The sequence below is a fragment of the Cryphonectria parasitica genome (assembly GCF_011745365.1).
Source record: "Cryphonectria parasitica EP155 unplaced genomic scaffold M406scaffold_5, whole genome shotgun sequence".
Lineage (NCBI taxonomy): Eukaryota > Fungi > Ascomycota > Sordariomycetes > Diaporthales > Cryphonectriaceae > Cryphonectria > Cryphonectria parasitica.
The window spans coordinates 908,334-927,807 of NW_024468913.1; the positions used below are offsets into that span (position 1 = coordinate 908,334).

The 19,474-nt window shown below is 51.9% G+C and overlaps 7 protein-coding genes across 7 annotated transcripts; 2 read left to right on the forward strand and 5 right to left on the reverse strand.

Annotated features, from left to right (window-relative positions):
* Positions 1 to 2,104: 2,104 nt before the first annotated feature.
* Positions 2,105 to 3,979, forward strand: M406DRAFT_41912 (uncharacterized protein; the record flags this gene model as incomplete). The annotated part of the gene is made up of 2 exons (XM_040924171.1): positions 2,105 to 2,299; positions 2,450 to 3,979. The coding sequence occupies 2 exons, from the start codon at positions 2,105 to 2,107 to the stop codon at positions 3,977 to 3,979; spliced, it is 1,725 nt and encodes a 574-aa protein (XP_040775290.1).
* A 1,551-nt stretch (positions 3,980 to 5,530) lies between these two features.
* M406DRAFT_356515 (60S ribosomal protein L23-like protein) lies at positions 5,531 to 6,967 on the reverse strand. Its single transcript, XM_040923463.1, has 5 exons — positions 6,928 to 6,967; positions 6,596 to 6,643; positions 6,374 to 6,490; positions 6,095 to 6,224; positions 5,531 to 5,964 (listed from the first exon to the last, which is right to left on the reverse strand). Exons 1-5 carry the CDS (start codon positions 6,939 to 6,941, stop codon positions 5,854 to 5,856), a joined length of 420 nt encoding a protein of 139 aa, XP_040775291.1. The 5' UTR covers positions 6,942 to 6,967; the 3' UTR covers positions 5,531 to 5,853.
* A 2,655-nt stretch (positions 6,968 to 9,622) lies between these two features.
* Positions 9,623 to 10,510, reverse strand: M406DRAFT_322567 (uncharacterized protein). Its single transcript, XM_040919654.1, has one exon. It carries the CDS (start codon positions 10,121 to 10,123, stop codon positions 9,734 to 9,736), a length of 390 nt encoding a protein of 129 aa, XP_040775292.1. The 5' UTR covers positions 10,124 to 10,510; the 3' UTR covers positions 9,623 to 9,733.
* Positions 10,511 to 11,955: 1,445 nt separating this feature from the next.
* Positions 11,956 to 12,487, reverse strand: M406DRAFT_258862 (uncharacterized protein; the record flags this gene model as incomplete). Its single annotated transcript, XM_040917258.1, has 2 exons — positions 11,956 to 12,160; positions 12,243 to 12,487. Coding segments are annotated over 2 exons (450 nt in total), but the record flags the coding sequence as incomplete, so codon positions are not given.
* Positions 12,488 to 15,698: 3,211 nt separating this feature from the next.
* Positions 15,699 to 16,341, forward strand: M406DRAFT_356517 (uncharacterized protein). Its single transcript, XM_040923464.1, has 3 exons — positions 15,699 to 15,759; positions 15,828 to 15,976; positions 16,037 to 16,341. The coding sequence occupies exons 1-3, from the start codon at positions 15,745 to 15,747 to the stop codon at positions 16,119 to 16,121; spliced, it is 249 nt and encodes an 82-aa protein (XP_040775294.1). The 5' UTR covers positions 15,699 to 15,744; the 3' UTR covers positions 16,122 to 16,341.
* Positions 16,342 to 16,372: 31 nt separating this feature from the next.
* Positions 16,373 to 17,606, reverse strand: M406DRAFT_258422 (Clavaminate synthase-like protein; the record flags this gene model as incomplete). Its single annotated transcript, XM_040917233.1, has 2 exons — positions 16,373 to 17,342; positions 17,407 to 17,606. 2 exons carry the CDS (start codon positions 17,604 to 17,606, stop codon positions 16,373 to 16,375), a joined length of 1,170 nt encoding a protein of 389 aa, XP_040775295.1.
* Positions 17,607 to 18,124: 518 nt separating this feature from the next.
* On the reverse strand, positions 18,125 to 18,685 carry M406DRAFT_339961 (uncharacterized protein; the record flags this gene model as incomplete). Its single annotated transcript, XM_040921509.1, has 1 exon — positions 18,125 to 18,685. The coding sequence occupies one exon, from the start codon at positions 18,683 to 18,685 to the stop codon at positions 18,125 to 18,127; it is 561 nt and encodes a 186-aa protein (XP_040775296.1).
* Between the last annotated feature and the right edge of the window lie 789 nt (positions 18,686 to 19,474).

The window sequence follows — 19,474 nt, forward strand, 5'->3', positions numbered from 1 at the left end:
ACAAGGGGGTCGTGTTCGTGCGTGCAAACAATAATTTATTGGCAGGTACAGCTTGCTAACATTTGATATTTGTTCTTCACCTTACAGCTCGATGGGCAAATGGTTCCATGCGCCAGGCGGTTAACAAACGCAAGGAGACGCTTGCACGCAAGAAACAGAAAGTCTCTGACGATAAGACCACGACACCCACGCCCCAACCTGAGTCAGCACCGCCGTCTGCAGACTCGCAAGCTGCCACGACGCCACCAGCCCTGCCTCCCCCTGCGGCCGTCGTCCCCGAGGCGGTTGGTCCGGCCGCTCTGCTATCTCAGCAACAGCCTCCGCCTCCTCCTCGCGCATACGATGGCATTTTGCACTCATTCAACCCTGAAGGTGCCGCCCCTGGCCCACACGGCGGTGCTGTCCTGCCATCCCCCAGCGCGATGGTAGGACCCGGGCCCGCTGCGCCGCAGTTCCATGCACCAGATTTCAGATCGCCGCAGCCTAGGTCTGACCCCCAGGAGCAGAATCCATTCCTAGATAACGGCTATGCTGATCTGCACCCTCGCCTACCGTTCTCTAATGGAGAGCTGGACATGAGGAATGGAAGATATGAGCGTGGCCGGTGGGGACCTGGACCGCAGTAGTTACGGCCGGAGAAGGCAAGAAAAGAAAGAAACAGAAAAGAAACAGAAAAGAAACAGAAAAGAAACAGAAAGAAAGAAAGGAAAAAGAAGAAGAAAAAAAAAAGGGGGGGCGAGAACATTTGAAGCTCTGAAATGAGGATAGGATACCAGAGCTGAAGGACGACCTCCAACATGAACAAGAGTACACAGGACAGGATTAGGTCGTTGTTGTGGACGATACGAACGCGACCTTTCCATTTTACATATCGATCATGACCTGCATCATTCAAGGACGGACAAGGTGACGTCTTCAATGCCTTTTTTTTTTTCCCCCGGGAGGGATTGTGTTTTGTTCTTTCCCCTCATTGAATTTACGAACTGTACATATGTACTACATACAAACAAAAGGAGCATAGCGAGGGAAAGGAGGGTTAAAAACTCATTGGAGGGTGCTCTGTGCATTCGCATTTGCAACGTATTGGTTGTATCACGGACGGCTGGTCGGAAAACTCTTGACTTGATACATGGATAGTCGACGGCCAGCAATTGACATTGATGAATTCCTACTGATGACTCCTACTTGATGCACGAATTACTAGTTCTCTGTTGATGTTGACAGCCTTTGTTGATTGGGTTCTTGTTGATGTCATTGTTTGCCGGAGTGAGCCTCAGGGACTGAATAGACTACGGATGGGCCTACCAAAACGTTATACAAAGTACTTACACGTGCACCTCGCGTTACACAACATTATGTCCGAGCTGCCACACCTGATGATCCGTCACATCGGCAGATTCTTACTTCTCTTGCCATTATAAATCATGTCTGTCTCAGCATTGGCTATGTCGATGTAGGGGTTATATACATCATACCGCCGCATACCTTCATGCAAAACTGGTCGTTGAAGCTTGGACGTCCTTGATCTTTCTCGCCCTCCCCATGAACTATTCAAGACTGACTAGGATAGACAAAAAAGACTTTTGAGATTAGAACGGCCATTCGAATCAAATAAGTTTAAAAAAAAATGGATGAATGGATGGTGAAGCGGTCTTCCTATGTCGAACTTTTCTGCTCTCAATCATGATCACGCCTGACAATGTTATTGGCTTATCTCGTTTCCAGGCAAATTCTTACTCAATTACTCTGCGGATGATGATTTATAGCAGGAAGAATTGAAGAAAGTCCTATACGAAGTACCTCCTGCCATGAAATGACTGTGAAAAGCAGAACCTATAAATATGTAAGCGCTAGTAATTAACTAGTGCATGAGCAAGGGGTTGTGGTACTACCCAAGGCCTGAGTCTAACATTAACCACAACATGTTGACCCAAGGGCGCGTGTCAATCCAGGCAGCTCAATTGTTGAACCTCTCTCCAAAAGTCGACCCACTCACGACAGAAAGCGGTCAGACTTCACAACACAATAATACTCTGTCTCCATTTGCCTCACTTTTTACTGACACAATTCGCAATCCAAAACTACGCTGAGGAGAAAGAACGAGATGGACGACATCACTGTGCTTGAGCCTGGCCTGGCACATGCTGAAGTCTCCAAGGCACCCACGCCTCCTCTTTCCAACGAAGCCACCGCCGAACAGAATAAGCCCAGTGAGCGCAACATTGAGCAACTTGAGGTGTCTGAACAATTTCATCGACGGTCGAAGCTGCGTATTTATACCATCTTCACCGCGCTTTGCGTACGTCGATTCATTTATGGTTAAGTAATTAACTACTTCAGCTTTTTTTTTCTTTTTTTTCAGCTCTTTTTTTTTTCACATCCTCATCAGAGGGGCCAACATTGAATCTGCTGACACACATACTCTCTCTCACTCTCTCTCTTCATTCAGCTCGAGCTGTTCATTGGAGCTCTTGATCAGACCATCGTCGCTACCTCTGCACCTACGATTGCTGCTGAGCTCCACAATGCCTCTGGCTACATGTGGATCGGCGGAGCGTACCTCCTGGCCAATGCAGCAGCCGGCCCTGTCTGGGTTAGATGCAGCGATATCTGGGGCCGCAAGCCGGCTGTCCTGGTAGCCCTCGTCATCTTCGCCGCTGCCAGCGTCATCACAGCGACGGCCACGACCATGGGCATGTTGATCGCGGGCCGGGCTCTGCAGGGCACGGCTGGTGGCGGCCTGATGCAGCTGGTGAACATCATCATCTCCGACCTGTACAGCATCCGCAAGCGGGCGCTGTATATCGGCGCCATGGGCGTTGTCTGGGTCCTGGCAGGAACCACAGGCCCCGTGATCGGTGGCGCCCTGACACAGTATGCCAGCTGGCGGTGGTGTTTCTGGATCAACCTGCCGGTGTGCGGCCTGACCTTTTTCATCATGCTGTTCTTTCTGGATGTTCACAATCCGCGTACCAAGCTCAGCGATGGCCTCAGGGCGGTCGACTGGTTTGGGTCGCTGTCTATCCTGAGTGTAACGATCCTGCTCCTGCTCGGCCTTGATTTCGGTGGTGTTACGTACCCGTGGGATAGCCCAAGGGTTATCTGCCTGATCGTCTTCGGAGGGCTCATGATTGGCTTCTTCTTTTACAGCGAGAAACGCTTGGCTAAGTATCCTCTCGTTTTGCTCAGCGTTTTCAGCAAGGATTTCTCAGCAAACGCTATCGCTGTTGTTGCCTTTACGCATAGCATGGCATCTTTCGGAGTGGAGTTCTACCTCCCACTGTACTTTCAGAGCGTCAAGGCTGCTACGCCACTTGAGAGCGGCGTCCTGCTGCTGCCAATGATCATCACCTGTGCTGCGGGAGACATACTGGGCGGGATTGCCATCCACCAGATCGGCCGCTATAGGGAGATCATCTGGGTGGGAACGAGCTTCCTCACATTGGGAACAGGGCTTCTCATCATGTTTGGGACGGGTACAAGCCTCGGAGTGGTCATCGGCTTCCAGATCATCTTCGGCATCGGCATGTGTCTGCTTTTCCAGACCCCAACCATGGCCATCCAGAACAGCGTAAGCCAGGCCGACACAGCCAACGCCACCGCAACCCTCAGCTTCATCCGCAACCTGGCGACTGCCCTGGCGACCGTGATCGGTGGCGTGGTGTTCCAGAACAGCATGACCTCCCGCGCCTCGTTCCTGGCCGCCAGCGGTCTCGATGACGCCGACCTCAAGGCCCTATCTGGCAAGGACGCAGCGGCCAATGTCGGCATCACCAGGACCATCCAGGACGCCGGCCAGCGTCTCGCTGTGGAAGAGTCCTTTGCTTGGAGCGTCAGAAACATGTTCATCATGTACACCTGCATCGCCGCCGTGGGCATGGTGGCGAGTATCTTTGTCAAGCAGCGCCATATGAGCAAGGAGCACACTGAGACAAAGACTGGCATTGAGAACATGACGGAGCAGCAGCAGAAGACTTGAGGGTCATTTCCCGGATGCTGTTCTGGCATTAGACTTTTACCTAAACTGGACAATATGGCTTTCAAGGAGCTTGTTGTTGATACTACAAGTCGTACTTGGGTTGAAGGCTCCGACGGAAGCTTGATTTGTTATTCCGCAGGAGCCTTGTTTTCGTCTCAGGCTGTCTCGCCATGTTGGTCCCGTCGATGAGGTCTTCAACTGCACGCCGAAATCCATCTCGGTACTCATGAATCCCTCAGATGTCAAGGGCCCTTCGAGAATTCTACATACACGACTGCCTTTCTTTCTCGGATGCGTCCGAACCCCCATCTGGCCCAGAGTCCGGCGGGTGCCAAAACTTTGTCGCGGGTCCCGAACATGGAAGCATGTTCACTGTTCAGTCCCTCATGACATGTCCCGACGGAATTGTTAACCCCACCTGAACAGTCGTCATTGAGATGATGGCTCTCGGGGCCTCTGCGACAATTGTTTTTGGCACACATTTCCCGATTGAAGCTGACGAGGCACTCGGCCTCTGCCCAGTCTTTCTCCCCATTGGCATCATTTCCTACAGCTCTTCTTCCTTTCCTTCCTCTCAGCCCACTCACTCCGTTACTCTTCCAAGGCAATATTACACGATGCCAGGGGAAATCTTGCTGTGGACCATGTTGCAATCGCCTGGGAAACCAGGGACGTGCCATTCGTTTCACTTTTTCCAGACTGGGTAAGCAGCATTTTCTCCCCTCCTTTTTGGTATATCGTTTGGCTGACTGACTTGAGTATACGGAATGATAGAAATTCCCCTCAACATTCGAATCTCATTTTCCTTGCTCCAGGCAACAACTCCAAACATTTTCCTTCTTTTCCTATCTATCTACAACACAAACCTTCTATTCTAAACCGCTAGTACTATCACAAGCAGCCCTTTACTACATACCAATCTATTTTTGAGTATCACCATTTTGTGATACTCAAAAAATCAGGCATTTTTCGTGCTGCGTGTGAACCATTTGTGAAGTTAAGCTTGTGAGGGTCCTCCGAGAAACAGTGTATAAAGTAATATGCCTGCAACCTATGGTATAATGAAAAGCGTTGTATCGTCCTTGGGCCTCAGGTGTCACAGTCCGGAAGGGCAGTTGGTGTCGTACACTCAGACCCCCACGAGACCAGACTAGCGACGAAAGCCAAAATTGAGCAGAAAACACCACCTGGCTGCACAGTTTACAAAGACGTTCTCAGAGCTCATCGATAACGCTTCAGCTAGACGATGTAGACGATTTTCCTAGGATCAAGATGGTAGAAGGGGCCCCGCACACAGGGGACGAGCAAGGAGAAAATGAGTGATGGCTAGTCCACAGGGGATGAACAGCGCGACGTTGCTGGGCTTGTCTTGAAGTCCGTGGTGGCTGCCCTCGCGTGGCTATCAGACTTGCTTGCGCCCTGTCTACGGCTCCAGCAGGGACGTTCAAGAAATCGGATGTAACCTTCCAAACACCGCTTGACAACCTCTTCGACATTCGCGTGGACACTGTTCACAAACAAGATACCAACCGAGGGGGATGCACTGGGTGAGCAGCAGCAGCAACGACTTTTCTCTTTGGTCCGTAAATCTCATGCCATTGGTATGAACCTCCGTTACACGCCAGCCGAAAAAAAGTAAAATGCAAAGCCTGACCGTATCTTTTTTCAAAATTTCCCGATCATGCCATCAAGCCCGCTGGTCGCCGAGCCTCGACTCTGTTGTGGAGGTCTCGGATTCGTCTTGGGGGAGGGTGTCGTCGTCTTTCTCTCATTGTGCGCGACCCCTTGACCAAGTTTTTTTCGACTTCCGCAGCTGGTCCTAGCATGCTACTCCCTTCCCACCGTCGTCGACATCCATCGCCAAGAAAACCCGCTTACATCACAACACCGGAGTTGGAGGCAATACGGGGCCACAGCTCGGCAGCCTCCTTTCCGACGGGGCCGGTGATGGCAGAGCCCTTCATCTCACCCTTGGGGTTGACGATCTGTAGGTCTGGGTGTTAGCCTCCATCGTTGCGCGTATTCATTCCTGCGGGGCGGTCCCAATTTCTTTTCCCCTAAAAACAATTCCTTTTGCATGTCTATTGAACCACAGGTCGAGGGAGGGCTACTCACAACACCAGCGTTGTCCTCGAAGTACAGGAAGACACCGTCGGTGCGCTTCCAGGGTTTGGACTGGCGGACGATGACGGCGGGGTGGACCTTCTTGCGGAGCTCGGGCTTGCCCTTCTTGACGGTGGCCATACTGCGAAAAGCGAGCTGTCAGCTGTGTCGTCCTACTCAAGGGAGTCGTGTGCGCCGCAACAAAACAGTCGTCATGCGTGCCGTGACCGGTCGATCTGTGTGTGTGGAGGGGGATGGAATATCGTGGCTGCGGGTTTCGAGATTACATACACCATGTCACCGACACCGCCAGCAGGCAGTCTGTTCAGGCGGGCACCAATACCCTTAACGGAGATGATGTAGAGGTTTCGTGCGCCGGAGTTGTCTGCGCAGTTCATGATGGCACCACTATAAACCATTGTCAGTTCCCATCCTGCTTCCAAATTTGTGGCGTATGCTTCGAAGGTGTTCCTCATTCGCAGTCGAAATTTGCAAAGGATCAGGAGAACGTACACTGGGAGACCCAGGGTCATCTTGAGCTTGCCACCGGGGGCACCACGGCTGTACAGACACCTTCGTCAGTGGAAAGTTCCCTTTCAAATCGGCTCGTCTTCATAATCCTTCCGACTCGTCTATTTGGACACGTCTGGGTTCGGGCTTTGCGTGGGGTTTTGACAGCTTCGCATTCGACATTTTCCTCGGTTGTTTGTCGGGTGTCTCGCACAATTTGCACTTCGATATTCAGATGTCCTTGCCCTTCGACTGCGCAGCTCGTCTCCACCCCGCAAAGCCCTAATTGGCGTGTCCAAATTCGTCCAGCACAGGAATATCGAGGTCGCACTCACGAGATCTTGGCCATTTTGAGTTATTGGGGGGTGATTGATCGGTATCGGTGGGAAAGGATGGCCGAGGATCGAGTCTTTTCGTGGGTAGTCGTGGACGTGCAAAACTGCTGCGGGTCGTTAGGCGGGAGAAATTGGGGCGGGAATGGTGCGCTCTTCGAAAAATTGTTAGCGCTTATCGAGAAGTTGCACGTGCTGATAAGATTGGACCCACCTTTATGTTTTGATTGGGCAACAGCAATCACAGCGGGAAGCGTGTACTGGAAAGCGTTGCAGGCCTTTACTACTTACATGTCACAAAGTACGCGACAGTGCAAGTCTGCTATATGAACTCCTACATGAACTCCTACAAGGGTTTCAACTGTCCATCAATATGGAGAGCCCCCCTCTTCGTCACCTAATATTCCAGAAGATAGTCGGGACGTCCATACGCAGGAAGCAAAGAAGCCCTGACCGTAAAAGCCATGCATGGTATGTTTGAAAGAGCAAGTACAGGCAGGTGCTAGTATCTGCTTCTGATCTTTTGCTAGAGACCAGGGGAGCTGTCAGTCATCAGCCATCTCTTGAATCAGTGATCCCTGCTGTAGCAGGAAAGATGACGATGCCCTACTGGCGAGAAGGAGCGGTGGGCTTCATGGTCTGCGTAGCCGCTGAGGATGAAGCTGCCACAACAAGATGCTCTCGTCAAGCTTGTCATTGATGCCTTCCTCACGGGAAGCTTCTGAAGGCATTTCCTTCGTATTTAGCATTCCGTCACAACCTTTATTCTCCTGTTCACTTTCCTTTTAAGCCCATAGCACGCTCGAATCGACTAGCGGCCATCTTGTCGTGCATACAGACTGGCTCAGCATCTCGATAATCGAGTGCCACATCTCGGGCTGGAGCGTGAAAGCTCGAGTCTCTCTTTTGCGCCTTGTTTTCGCTTCTGGCCCTGTGCCCCTGACAGGTTGTCTGGCCAATTTTCTCGAGAAATGCATACAGGATGTCTCTGTTCAAAAAGATGCCTCTCTGTCTGATCATATCTGGTCTGCTCTTCGCCTGGCTGGCGAGAGCCCAGACCGAGACAGTCTACCTCACCCAGATTCATACTATCTACACTGCATGCGAGTGCTTCGGCACCATGCCTGCTAGTCTTTCGGTGAGTGTCATACACCAAGTTGAAGATACTCAACGCTGACACTTCGTAGTCGCTCTTTGGCCCGAGCTCGCCAGCTATTGTGTCCACGGGCGCATCAACGACGTTGACCGGGACCTTTCCCTCTTTCAGCGCCTCGTCCACAAATCTCGCACCAGGACCCATGTCCAGTCTCACGTCCAACCCTCTTGTGATTTCGTCGGTCAGCGCTGCCACGGTTGCCTCTGTGGTGTCGTTGTCTAATGGTCTGGGTCCGCTCCTGTCCTTGGACACGTCAAAGCCAGCCCTTTGGTCTTCCGCCTCGCTTCTCTCGTCAACTCTCACGGGCACAAGATCTACAAGCATTCAAGTGATTTCATCTACAATCGCACCCACAGCTGCGTCTTCAGCCCTGACAACCTCTGGAGTTCCAGGGTCTCTGTCTATCACTCTTAGTCTCGTTAGCTCGAATACGGCCCTTGAAACATCGGCGGCCCTGATCAGCTTCGGTACGTCCTCGCCAGCTGTATTCTCGACTGTCTTGCCCTCGGGCATGTCCATGGGAACGTCTTCGCTGGTCCTTGCAACACACTCAACCATCGCACTGAGCAGCATTTCTCTGACTGGGGTGACCTTGTTGGCCCCTCGTTCTCCCACGTCCTGCTTTACACTCCCTACTCCTGCAGCCTCCATGGACATGGTAGCTGTCGCTGTCGTGCCGGTGGATGACTTTGACCTGAGCAACCCTGTGATCATCGCGCTTGGCGACAATGGTACCACGCCTCAATACGTGTCAGCTATGGCCAGTGGTAATCCGTACGTCCTAAATTTGTCGCCCAATAACCCAATTACAGGCCAATTAGGACTACAAATTCCGGGAGAAGATGCATTGGTCTTTGATGGGTCAGGGATGAGCCTCTACACAGGAAATTGTACGAGCGTGACGCAGGTGCTAGTGGAGAATTTCTACCACCAGCTCGGTTCAATTGCTGGCCGCAAATCACCTCGTGGAACCACCGCATCACTTCGGGAGGGACAGAGCCCCAGCTCGAGCATCTTCAACGTCCAAGTCGCGGTTGACAATTACCTGAAAACACCGTCTTTCAGCCCCAATCTCACTTTTGGCGACGCTCAGTGCACATTTCAGTCAAGCACGATGGGTTCCACGACTTACAATATGACATGGTCCTGTAACTATCCTCCACCCACTGGTGGCGTTGTGTCCTGTGCGTCCAGCCTCGATACATGGCTGAACGATGCGACGGCGCCCTCGACGTCTCCTGGCAATACGACAGAGGTTTTGGCAACGATAGGGCCTTTCCTCTCGGCGGCAGGTGATTCCATTCTGGACTTGTTTCCAGGGTCAGATCCGGCCCTCAGTCTGGGCTTCATATTCATGCAGCAGGCTGAGGCTGCTGCCAGGACCGTGGTTGGCTCTGTTGGGTCCTCAGCATGCGAGGTTGTTCATGTGTTCGATTCAGACGATCTGGTCATGGAGGACAGTGGGCCTCTTGGTACGCAGACCCTAGGCTCCTTCATGACTGCTCCACCGCCTTCCGTGGGCGTCAACCTGGCAGCGGCCGCGACACAAGCTATTACAGCTTTGCCTCCGCGAAAGGCAAATCCGAAAGACAATTTCCTCAAGCAAATCGTGACAGACTTCAAAGCCGTCGTTGGCGCATTCACACATTGGCTTCATGGTCTACCGCTTCTGGGCGGCTTGTTTCCACCCCACGATATCCTGGATTCGGAGGCAGCGGGAAATCCTCCTCTGGCAGCCATTTCAATTGGCTCAACCATCACAGTCACGTCCACTGCCACACTGTCCACTTCAAGTGTTGTCCGCGTTAAGATGCCGACCATCACAGTGACGCATGTGCTTGGCGACGGGTGGTTAAGCCCGAGTACATACATTGTCGGCCCTGGTACAAGCACCATACCGCAGTTCCCAGCGATAGCATCACTAGGCTCGGAAGTTGCCTCCGGCTCTGCTGGTTCAACTTCCGTCTCGTTGGAGGAATATGCGTTTGGTTCCTGGTCTTCTTCATCCGCTTTTGCTTCGTCACACGTCGTGGACAATGTCATGTCTCAGCTTGCTGCCATGGCAGACGACGGCGCAGGTGGACAGACCGTGAGTCAGCTGGACTGGCCTGCTCCTGCGCACAGCTCTAAGGCCGGCACAACTACGACGGGTATACAACTGGGGTACGATGGGCACATTGTCTTGGTCACCACTACTATTACTCTTCTCAACGCCACTTCAGCGGCCTAGCTACCACGCAACTCATGCATGTAGGCTCAATGTCGGTGCCATTTTTGGGACATTGTGGTTTAAATTGAGCTCGTGCGGAAGACGAAGGCAATTGTACAGTGTCCATCATGATGTGAGAGATGGCTCAAGTAGGTCAGTGTGGGATGTCTGTTACTTGATGAGAATGAGATGTTATATAATTCGTTACTCGTCCCTTTTTGTCCAATTCACTATCTGTCGACATAAGAGATGCTTATTTTCACACCAACGTGATGAACTCAGGAGAGATATTATCGAAAGCATCGAGGTGACCTTCTCGAATGATGAAGACTCCCACCCGCCGGTACGCACCTTGTTTCCTGTCACTCTCCTGTAGCAGTAACCCAGAAAGAACTCCTCGATCTGTAAGACCAGGCGTCTGGTTGATCAATTTGAGAGCGTAGAGGTTTCCAGGCGGAGGAGATATCATATCAAAGGCCGCCCATGCGAATTCGTCGCTGTTCGTGTGGACACAATAAGCAAAGTCATCGTAAAGGAAGCCACGGTCACCCCGCAGTTTGACTTGCTCCTGGCTGTGTGGCCCGGAGACCTGAACCTTTTGATAAGTTGCCCGTAGCATCAGACTGCCATTTTCCACTCTTCCATAAACGCTTTCACCTTTGAACTGAAGATCCACCTCGACCAGCTCGAGGGTACCATTTGTGAGGTCGGCAATTGCCGAAGGGTCGGTGCCCGTAGGCACACCATTCTGCGGGTAATTCGCCCAGTGAATCTTGCCATCCAGGCTGGCCCAGGACCATGATGGTGCCCGGTATTCTTCTGGAGCCGACACTGGCACCCTTACCTTGGTGAAAGCAGACCTCGGCTCGTTGTCCCGAGGAGGGGGCCAGACAAAAGGTGCTGGCTCCACGTCGATGGGCCACTGATGGAAGGGTCTCCATAAAAGACCGAGGGCAAGGTCTGCCTCCCAGATACCAGCAAGATATCTTCCAAGGTTGTACCTTTTGGAAGAGAGTTCCCTCGCCAAGCCTTCCGTCGCAGGAAGTTTGTCTTGCTCATACGTGAGGCTTCGGCTCGAATAGTCCTGCATTGCGAGGTACCATCGCATGAAAATGAAGTAACGAGGCTGGATCTCAACCGAGTCTGAACTGCACTTTTCGTTGATCTCTGGGGAGGCTGAGCGTGTCTCTTCTGAAGAATCATCTAGTAAGTCGCTGACATCCATTTCGTCATCAGCACAACCCGGCTTGTCGTTTTCACTGAAACTTGGGCCCATATTGCTGTCGGCCAGCTCGTACTCAACCGATCCCTCCTCGTCACTTTCAGAATCGCTGCAGCCTTCCGAACTCCAACCCGGCTTATCCCAGGCTTCTGGATTGAAATCAGAGATGGGAGGAAACCAGCCCGGGGGTTCGTCGCCCTCGATGCGCGTGAGGTAGGCATCTTTGCACTCGTGGTAGATCCTGCCCGCGGTGAAGTGCAGCACCCGTCTGGAAAGCATCCACTCCTGTAGTGTCCAGCCCCTATACCTCCACCATGATTCGTTCACTTCTCGGTGCCAGTGCCGAGCGGCTCCATCGCTCAGCTGAAGAATGAGGTTGCCGTCTATGTCGCCATCACCACTGCTGGGGCGGCGGTAGGGGATTCGACAGCCTCGGAGGTTCCGGCGGCGGATGAAACCGTCGTGGCAGGACTTTGCGGCCGTCGGAACGATCGTCACTGTTGCATATTTGTACACCTCGGCCATCTTCCCCGCTTCTTGCTCCCAGTCCCGGGTGCAGTCCTGGATAATGCAGAGCGAATCTATCCAGATGTAGTCGTAGCCAAGCGCACGGGTGACATTGATAGCATCCTGAAAGTTTGCAGGTAGACTGTGGGTGGCAGGGTATGATAAGTTAACGCAATCAAACGAGACGCATCTACTTACTTGGGCTAGGGTGATCCGTTGCCTACCTGTTCCATGGTATCTCTACCATCTTTTCCTCAATCGTTTTCCAAGTCGTCTTCAGCATGGGCTTCTCGGCAATGTGCGTACCCCAGCAGTGGCTTAGAGCCACATACGGCACAGGTGCCATCTCACGAGTGTCCTGCAAATTAATGCCATCCTGGACATTGAGTAAGCGGCTGGGAATGAAGCCATTGTTCGCAATAGCGCAATCTTGGTGGCTCTCTATGCAGTCGCTAATCCAGCCGCGCATCTGTGCTACTGATCTTTCTGAGAGGGGATCTTCTTCGAGAGGTCGATGCAACCGGGGATGCATTCCGTCCTGGCCCAGGTGAGGCTCATCTATGAGCAACAAAAGTGTTAATCATTGCTAATCTACCCATAGGTGCTATTTCAGAAAGGTAGAGTGGAAAAGACAGAAAAGGAAAGGGACAAATCGAATTGTAGTGCCTCAAGGATATATTGTAAAACTTACCTTGAGCATCTGAATTCACTGTGAAGAATATAGTTTGGGTCTTGGATGCTTCGCCGTACACAAGATCCACGGCGAGCATGAACACTGCGTCATCCTCACCATCTTCCTTGACTGTCGCACAGCTCTCAAGCTGAAATCGTGCATTCTTGAGGTGGAAGTGCACCGGTCTGGGAAGACAACTCTCCGTGACATCGAAATATTCGCCAATGAGCTGTGCAAGCAGGTCACAGAACTCGCAACCTCCGTTCGCATTCTCTGTGAGGGTGGATAGCTCTGGATAAACATCCTGGAGATCAAATGGCAGTGGGATCTCATGGTCGTGGCTTTTGCTGTAGTCGATAATTAGGCATGAGCAGCTCGGACAGGCCATGTTGAAGATACACAAAGTCAGCAAAGAGTGATTAGCCGTAAGACGCTTTGGTCTATACACATTGAGGTAATAAGTAGAACAAGTGAGGGTTGGATTTAATGGGCCATATATATATACTTTCCACTTCCTGACATTTTCTTGCCTTCCTTTTTTCTCGGGTGCTCCTTTTCTTTTCTTCTTTCTTGTGTACTTGAATGTTGGCAGTCACATCATACGCGAGCTTGCTATAGTGTCTTAAACCACTTCTCCAGCGGGGTTTGCCTTGGCGCCAATCTGCCTACTCCTTGAGGATTTCGTCGGCCCGTGATAGGTCAGCTTGTGTACCCAACACCCTGGAAAAATCCACATTGTGGTCACTGGTTTTTCGGGTCCAACAACTTGACAGGTGTAACAGGGGTACCCTGATATGACTGCTTGGCTGGGTTTAGAGGTTGGTGCGCAGCTGCCTACGCCTACCAGAATACTGTATGTACTATGTAAGTATTGGCCTTGGTCTGGATGTTCCACGTCAAGCCAACAACACCAACAACACCCTAAGGGTGGAACAACCAGCGCAAAATATCTCGAACACGCAGTCTTGCATCGTTTCAGTTTCAGCGCGGCTATTTTACGTGATTTCTTACTTCTCAATCATATCAAGCGGGTCCGAGTTGTGAGAAACCCACCTTCGGCCATGTGGGCTTCGTCATAATACAATACAGCTTTGGACGTGATGTGCTTGGGCACTCGCTGTCTCCCGTGATACTTGGTGTCGAGACACCTGTACTCTCTGCTAGGAAGATAGGGTAGCGACTTGGTGCACAGTGGACTTATGGGCGGCATTTACAGCATCATATAAATTATTTTGCATAATATAGCGTGCAGGCAAGTAGATCAGTATTGGAGGTAAGAGATTCTTAATTTATGCCGACAAAACTTTGTCTCGAGATCTACGCTATTATGTTCTTGATTGGCAAAACATTGGTAGTCAACACAAGCCTTTCTGCCCAACGCTACCCAATGCTCAAGAGCCACGCATGAAATGATGGTCACAAGTTCTACGTAATGGAGAGTGATAACTTTTTCAGAAGGCTTCATATGTGGTTTGCACTGAGAATAGCTTCTAAGAGGCCAAAACAGACATCGAGGTTTTCCTTCATGCAGTGATCTTTCCAATGTTTCATGTAGGCGAAGGACGTATCGTCGACTTCAAGGGAGCCTCCTGTAATTACTATCGGCGCAGGTATCGACGTAAATGGTATAGCCCCTGACTTGGCTTCTCTGAGCATAACGTATCAGCAGTCAAATATTCTTTGAGCTGAGACGAGTTATTTACGATCGTCATCTGAAGACAATCGAAAGTGCAAGTCTCTCTGTGGTGCTCAGCCCCAAGTGGGCTCAATACGCAGCATATACACCCTAGATTCTCCACATTTCCTCTACTCCCTGCCCATATTAGCCGCCCTGCTTGGAATATTGAAAAGGTAATCTGCATCCCAAAGTACGAAGTATGGATGATAATTCGGCGCAGGAGGCTGCTCCAAGAAACACGTTGGTTCAACATGTGTTGCACGACTTATAAGCTTACAAGCTAAAAAGGGCACCGCACATAGCCGCTCACGCTGGGATCCACACCAGCGTTCGCAGCCCGGGAATTCAACTCGACTGGCCAAGCAAGACCAGAATGACCCCAAGCACGGGAGCTGAGTATGAATTTCACACTGTTAACTTATAGGCCCCTTCCCTAACCAACGAGGCTCGGCATGCAGCAGGTTCCATTCTCTAGCGCATCCTTCCTGTCCCACGAGAACATGCAGTCTGTGCTTACGCATCGGTAGTGGTCTCATGGGTCTCTCGGACCGAACCAACGGCTACTATGCCAGGGAGCTCCTTTTTAACGGTCACTATACGAGAAGGCCGTTGGTCCACAGGAGATCGCCAGCGGTTACTAGGCAAGGACAAAATCCAATGAAAGGTTCACCAGAGCGCCAACGACTAACATGCAAGAAAGCCAGCGGCTACTGAGCAAGAAAGCTCGGCATACCGTTGTCGTCGTCGGCAGGTTGGTTGCCTCTCATCTGAACGAGAATTTTGAATGCAAGAAAACGATATGCAAATTAAGGTTTGAAGGGGCCTGTATACTCGACCATCCCCTGCAGGGTTGCTACTAGGGAATTGCCTAGCCCGCATAATGTATAGAAAGAAAAAAGGGAGGAAGAAGAAGGAATAGGGAAAAGGAGTGGGTATCTGAGGTTTGCAGTAGCTGCCGCGGCCCAAATCTGGTGTCTTAGGATGGAGAAGGGTTTTCGCATGGCTAGTCATGACTAGCACAGCGCATATTCCGTACCACAGCAGGCAGTAAGCGGTAGCCTGAGCCCCTGTGGAGCGACTTTTCGGCTTCTAGATCGTATGTCTGGGCGCAGCGCCAAGCAGCACCTGTAGGGCTCGGTTTTTCGGAAGAGGACTGCGACTATTCCACCCCAGTTTTTTTTTTTGCCCTCCCACCCTCTACATTTAGCCACCTCAGGAGGGACGCAGCCAGGATCGTTCTTTGCAGATCCTCCTCTATATATCTAGTCTCTCCCCCTCCTGCGTCAAACAGCCCTCCCATCCGGCAGCCAAGAATCAGAACCCCTTCGATCCGCAACATCTCCTCTCTTTATAGCCCCCTGATATTTTTCTCAGAATGGGCGGTGGCAACGCAAGAACCCCCTTGAACCTTGTGTTTGTCCAACATATCACCCAGTCCCGCTGACCGACTTTTTCCAGGGAGCCAAGGCTGCGCAGAAGCGCGAGCGCAACGCGAAGAAGGCCGGCAAGGAGGCCAAGTCGCAGCTGAAGGCTAACGAGAGCAACAAGACCGCGTACAAGTGCAACTTCTGCTGGAGCTACCTGGACCTGACAAAGTCTCTTGCTGAGTATGTTCATATGCTATCAATATGGCACCACGGGACTTGGCTGATAAGCATTTCGTGCAGTGTCCAGAAGCACATGTCAACGTGCGCAAAGACCCCGGCGGGCCTCACGCCCGACAAAGCCTTCGACAAACTGCCCCCCAAATAGTTGCAAAGCGAAATGCCTTATTTCCCCTCCTCTTCGGATACATTTTTGCTGGATGAAAGAATAATTTTTGGAATAAGGTGGCGGCCGTGACCCATGCGATTAGCTACGGAGTAAGCGGGACTTAAAGAGCACGGAACGTACCCAGGTACGGTCCACCGCAGTTGGATATTCATAGAGGTTTCGAGACGAGATGTATGGCAGCGACGAGTACAATGATAATCTGTATCACATGTGCGGTGTTTTGCCGGCTTCTAGTGGGCTTCGACGGCCTTGGGCTGTGCTTCTACGCCCACGGGTCTGGCTGATTTCTCGGCCTCCTTGACTAGCCTCTGCTCTTCTCTGATATGTGCCAGAATATCAGGATACCACCTCTCTCCGACGTCAGGATGACTCTTGACCCTGTTTCGCAGCGTCGCCTCTCCCAGAGTCTTGGCAACACCGCCGCCTCTGAAGGTAAACTCTACATCGTCCAGCCTGCCCCCGTTGGCCTCCAGGACTGCCCTGCGCTGCTCCTTGACAGCCTCAGGGACCTGGCCCACGCCAACCTTCTCCAGGTCCTCAAAATCCGCATCGCCCTTGACCCCCTGAAAGAACGGGATCGAGAACCTGGCCCCTTCACCTGCGGCAGGCGAGAGCACGCGGTGCGTAGTCGATGCGCAGACGCCCTGCGTAAGCGCCTCCATCCCCTGGCCGATGGCCACCACCAGCGTGCCATCGATAGGCGGGCAGTCGATCCACTGGCCCTGCATGTTCTGGACCTGCAGGCCCTTGTGGTGGCTCGCCTGCAGCAAGTAGCTGGTGAGCATGGAGTCCTTGTGCGGGCCCACGCCCTGTCTGCTCGCCGCATTGGGGCCCAACTCGCCGACGTCTGGGTACTTGACGATCTTGAGCTTGTGTTGCTGATCAACATCGAAGTACTTGTCGAAGGCGTCTGCCGGTAACTCGATGGCTTCAGCGATCAGAGAGGTGAACCGGATAGACATGGCGCCCATTAGGTTCATGTACTCTGTGAATACAGGGCGGAAATCCCTTAGCACGGTAGGGGAGGGCCACTGGTTTGGTGCGAGGAGGTTGTAGTATCTTGGGGCCCCCTCCTCGGGAATGGGGTGCTCCGTGGAGAGGTCGATCTGCTCCCGATGATCTATCTCCCCTGCTGTGATTTCCGCCGAGAGCCTGCTGTAGCCCAAGAACGACGGAGCGTTCTTCATCTCGATTTTGAGTCTACCAAATATTGTCAATATGCCATGCCATCTTGTCCTTTCGATTCTTGCGAGGGAGCACTCACTTTTCTTCGAGAGGAATGTCGAAGAAGGCTCTTCCTTCCGAGATGACCCTTTTGAAGAGATCGTCTGCTATGCCTACATTCTTGATGTAGAGAAAGCCTACTTGCATCAGAGCATGTCGGAGATCAGCCAAGAATGCCGGCTTGGTGGCCGGATCATCTGCCAGGGACAGGTCCAAGATCGGAATGGACTGGAAAGACATGGTGCCGATTACTACAAAAATATCACACAAACAAGGTACACAGCTCGTTCAGGGCACTGTTTCTTTCCAAGATAATCATATGAGGTTGAAATGGCAAGAGTCAAAAGGGTATTAGATCCCGTGGGACTTTTGTATTGTCTCGCGCCAATACACAAAGGATGGCGCCATCGCCGCGTTCCGGGCCCGGCTCCGTTATCACTTCCCTTTCCCCGCAGTCGATCCGCCCCTATGACAGCGCGGCCTTGAAACCCAGCCGACGACTGCATTTGAAAGAGGTCGTATAAGATGTGCACGGAGCATGACATTGTGGTGTGATTTCATTATTACTATTTTCTTTTTGGCAAACAAAATTCAAACTCACGGATCACTGATGTGAAATGAATTTGTGTTTTCTTTTTGCAACTGACTGTTTTTTTAGTGGGCTGTGTTTATGAATTTCAAATTCATTCGCAGTGAGAACCATCGTGTGCTGTCCCAGCAAGCAAAGGGATCATTTACAATACAGAATCATGCGATATTCAATGTCCTGCTGGCGGGAAGAAAGTACCCAGAGTCTCGCCTCCCACAACAGCTGGCTCACACTCAGACATGACGGCAATCATCCTCGACCACGTCGTCTCGCTGGGGTTCCGCCAAGCATGCATGGTCGCCCGCTGAACGGTCATATCGCCGGGCTTGAGGAGCCTCGTCTCGCCGCCGTCGAGGTGCAGCTCGAGCTCGCCCTGGACCTGGATGACAATGTCGAGGCTCACGGTGCGGTGGACGGGGCTGATGGCGCCGGGCGGCGTGTCGACGTACCAAACCACGGCGCCGCCGCCTGGAGGCACGAGAGGGGGTGGATTGTCCAGAGATTGGGCATAGGCGTTTAAGTCTTTGTTCTCGGTAAAGGAGACTGGCGGGCGGGGGGTCTGGTAGCCCAGTCGGAAGAGGGTGCCGCCCAGGTCGCGGGTGACTTGCAATGGGGCAGGTATGGTAGAGAAGACCGCCTTGGCATCGCTGTTGTTGGTGGTTATGTGTCGGTTAGGGTCTGTTGGTGGCGCTGAGACCGATGTTGAAATAGAAGCCTGAGCGTCAGCCATGTTCGTTTTTCTATTTAAAATCGTTCAATTTTCAGTGTGTTCGCCGCCCTGGAGACATAACTGAGAAATAAGGCCTCGGAATACATCAAGGCACAGAGCAAGAACCTCCATTTTATAATGATCACAGAACTTGATCTTCAACGAGCGAGGAAGTGAGGAAGACAACTCCGTGTAAGAACACAGATTTGTAATTCGACAAGGGTGCTCGCGGTCTCGGCCCAATGCTGACGCTATCGAAGTAGAAGTGCACACAAGAAGCTTCTCCTGAAGGCAAGGGGCTTCCTGTTGGGTGAGTATTGCTTCATACCGACAAGTCAAGCCCTCAGACTGATATGGGTTTTTCTCCCATGCACGTATCAAGAATTTCGAGAAAAGAAAGTGCATTTTGAGGCTGCATTGAACCACAGGACTCCACGGTTCGTCTGCTAGACACAACCCCTCACCCCTCTCTGTTGCACCTTCCTCTGCGCTGTGCCGTTGTGAATGTACATCTGATAGCTCATGCTAGCTATTTGTGGTTAGCTCCGCTTGTGCCCGCTAGCGAACCGTTAGAACTTACAATACGGGAGAAACATTGAGGCTCACGCACGAGCTGACTTTCTTGACGGCAGGGGGGCAAAATGGAACCAAACCATACTGGGCCCCTCTAATCAGGGCAGCTATAATGTCGTGCTTCAAGCTTGTCACTCTCCTGCCTACCGAGTGGATTATCGCTTGCCTTTCCACCCTGACGAACTCGATTACATGTTCAAAATTACATCAAGGACAATAAGCCAAAGCACATGTCAA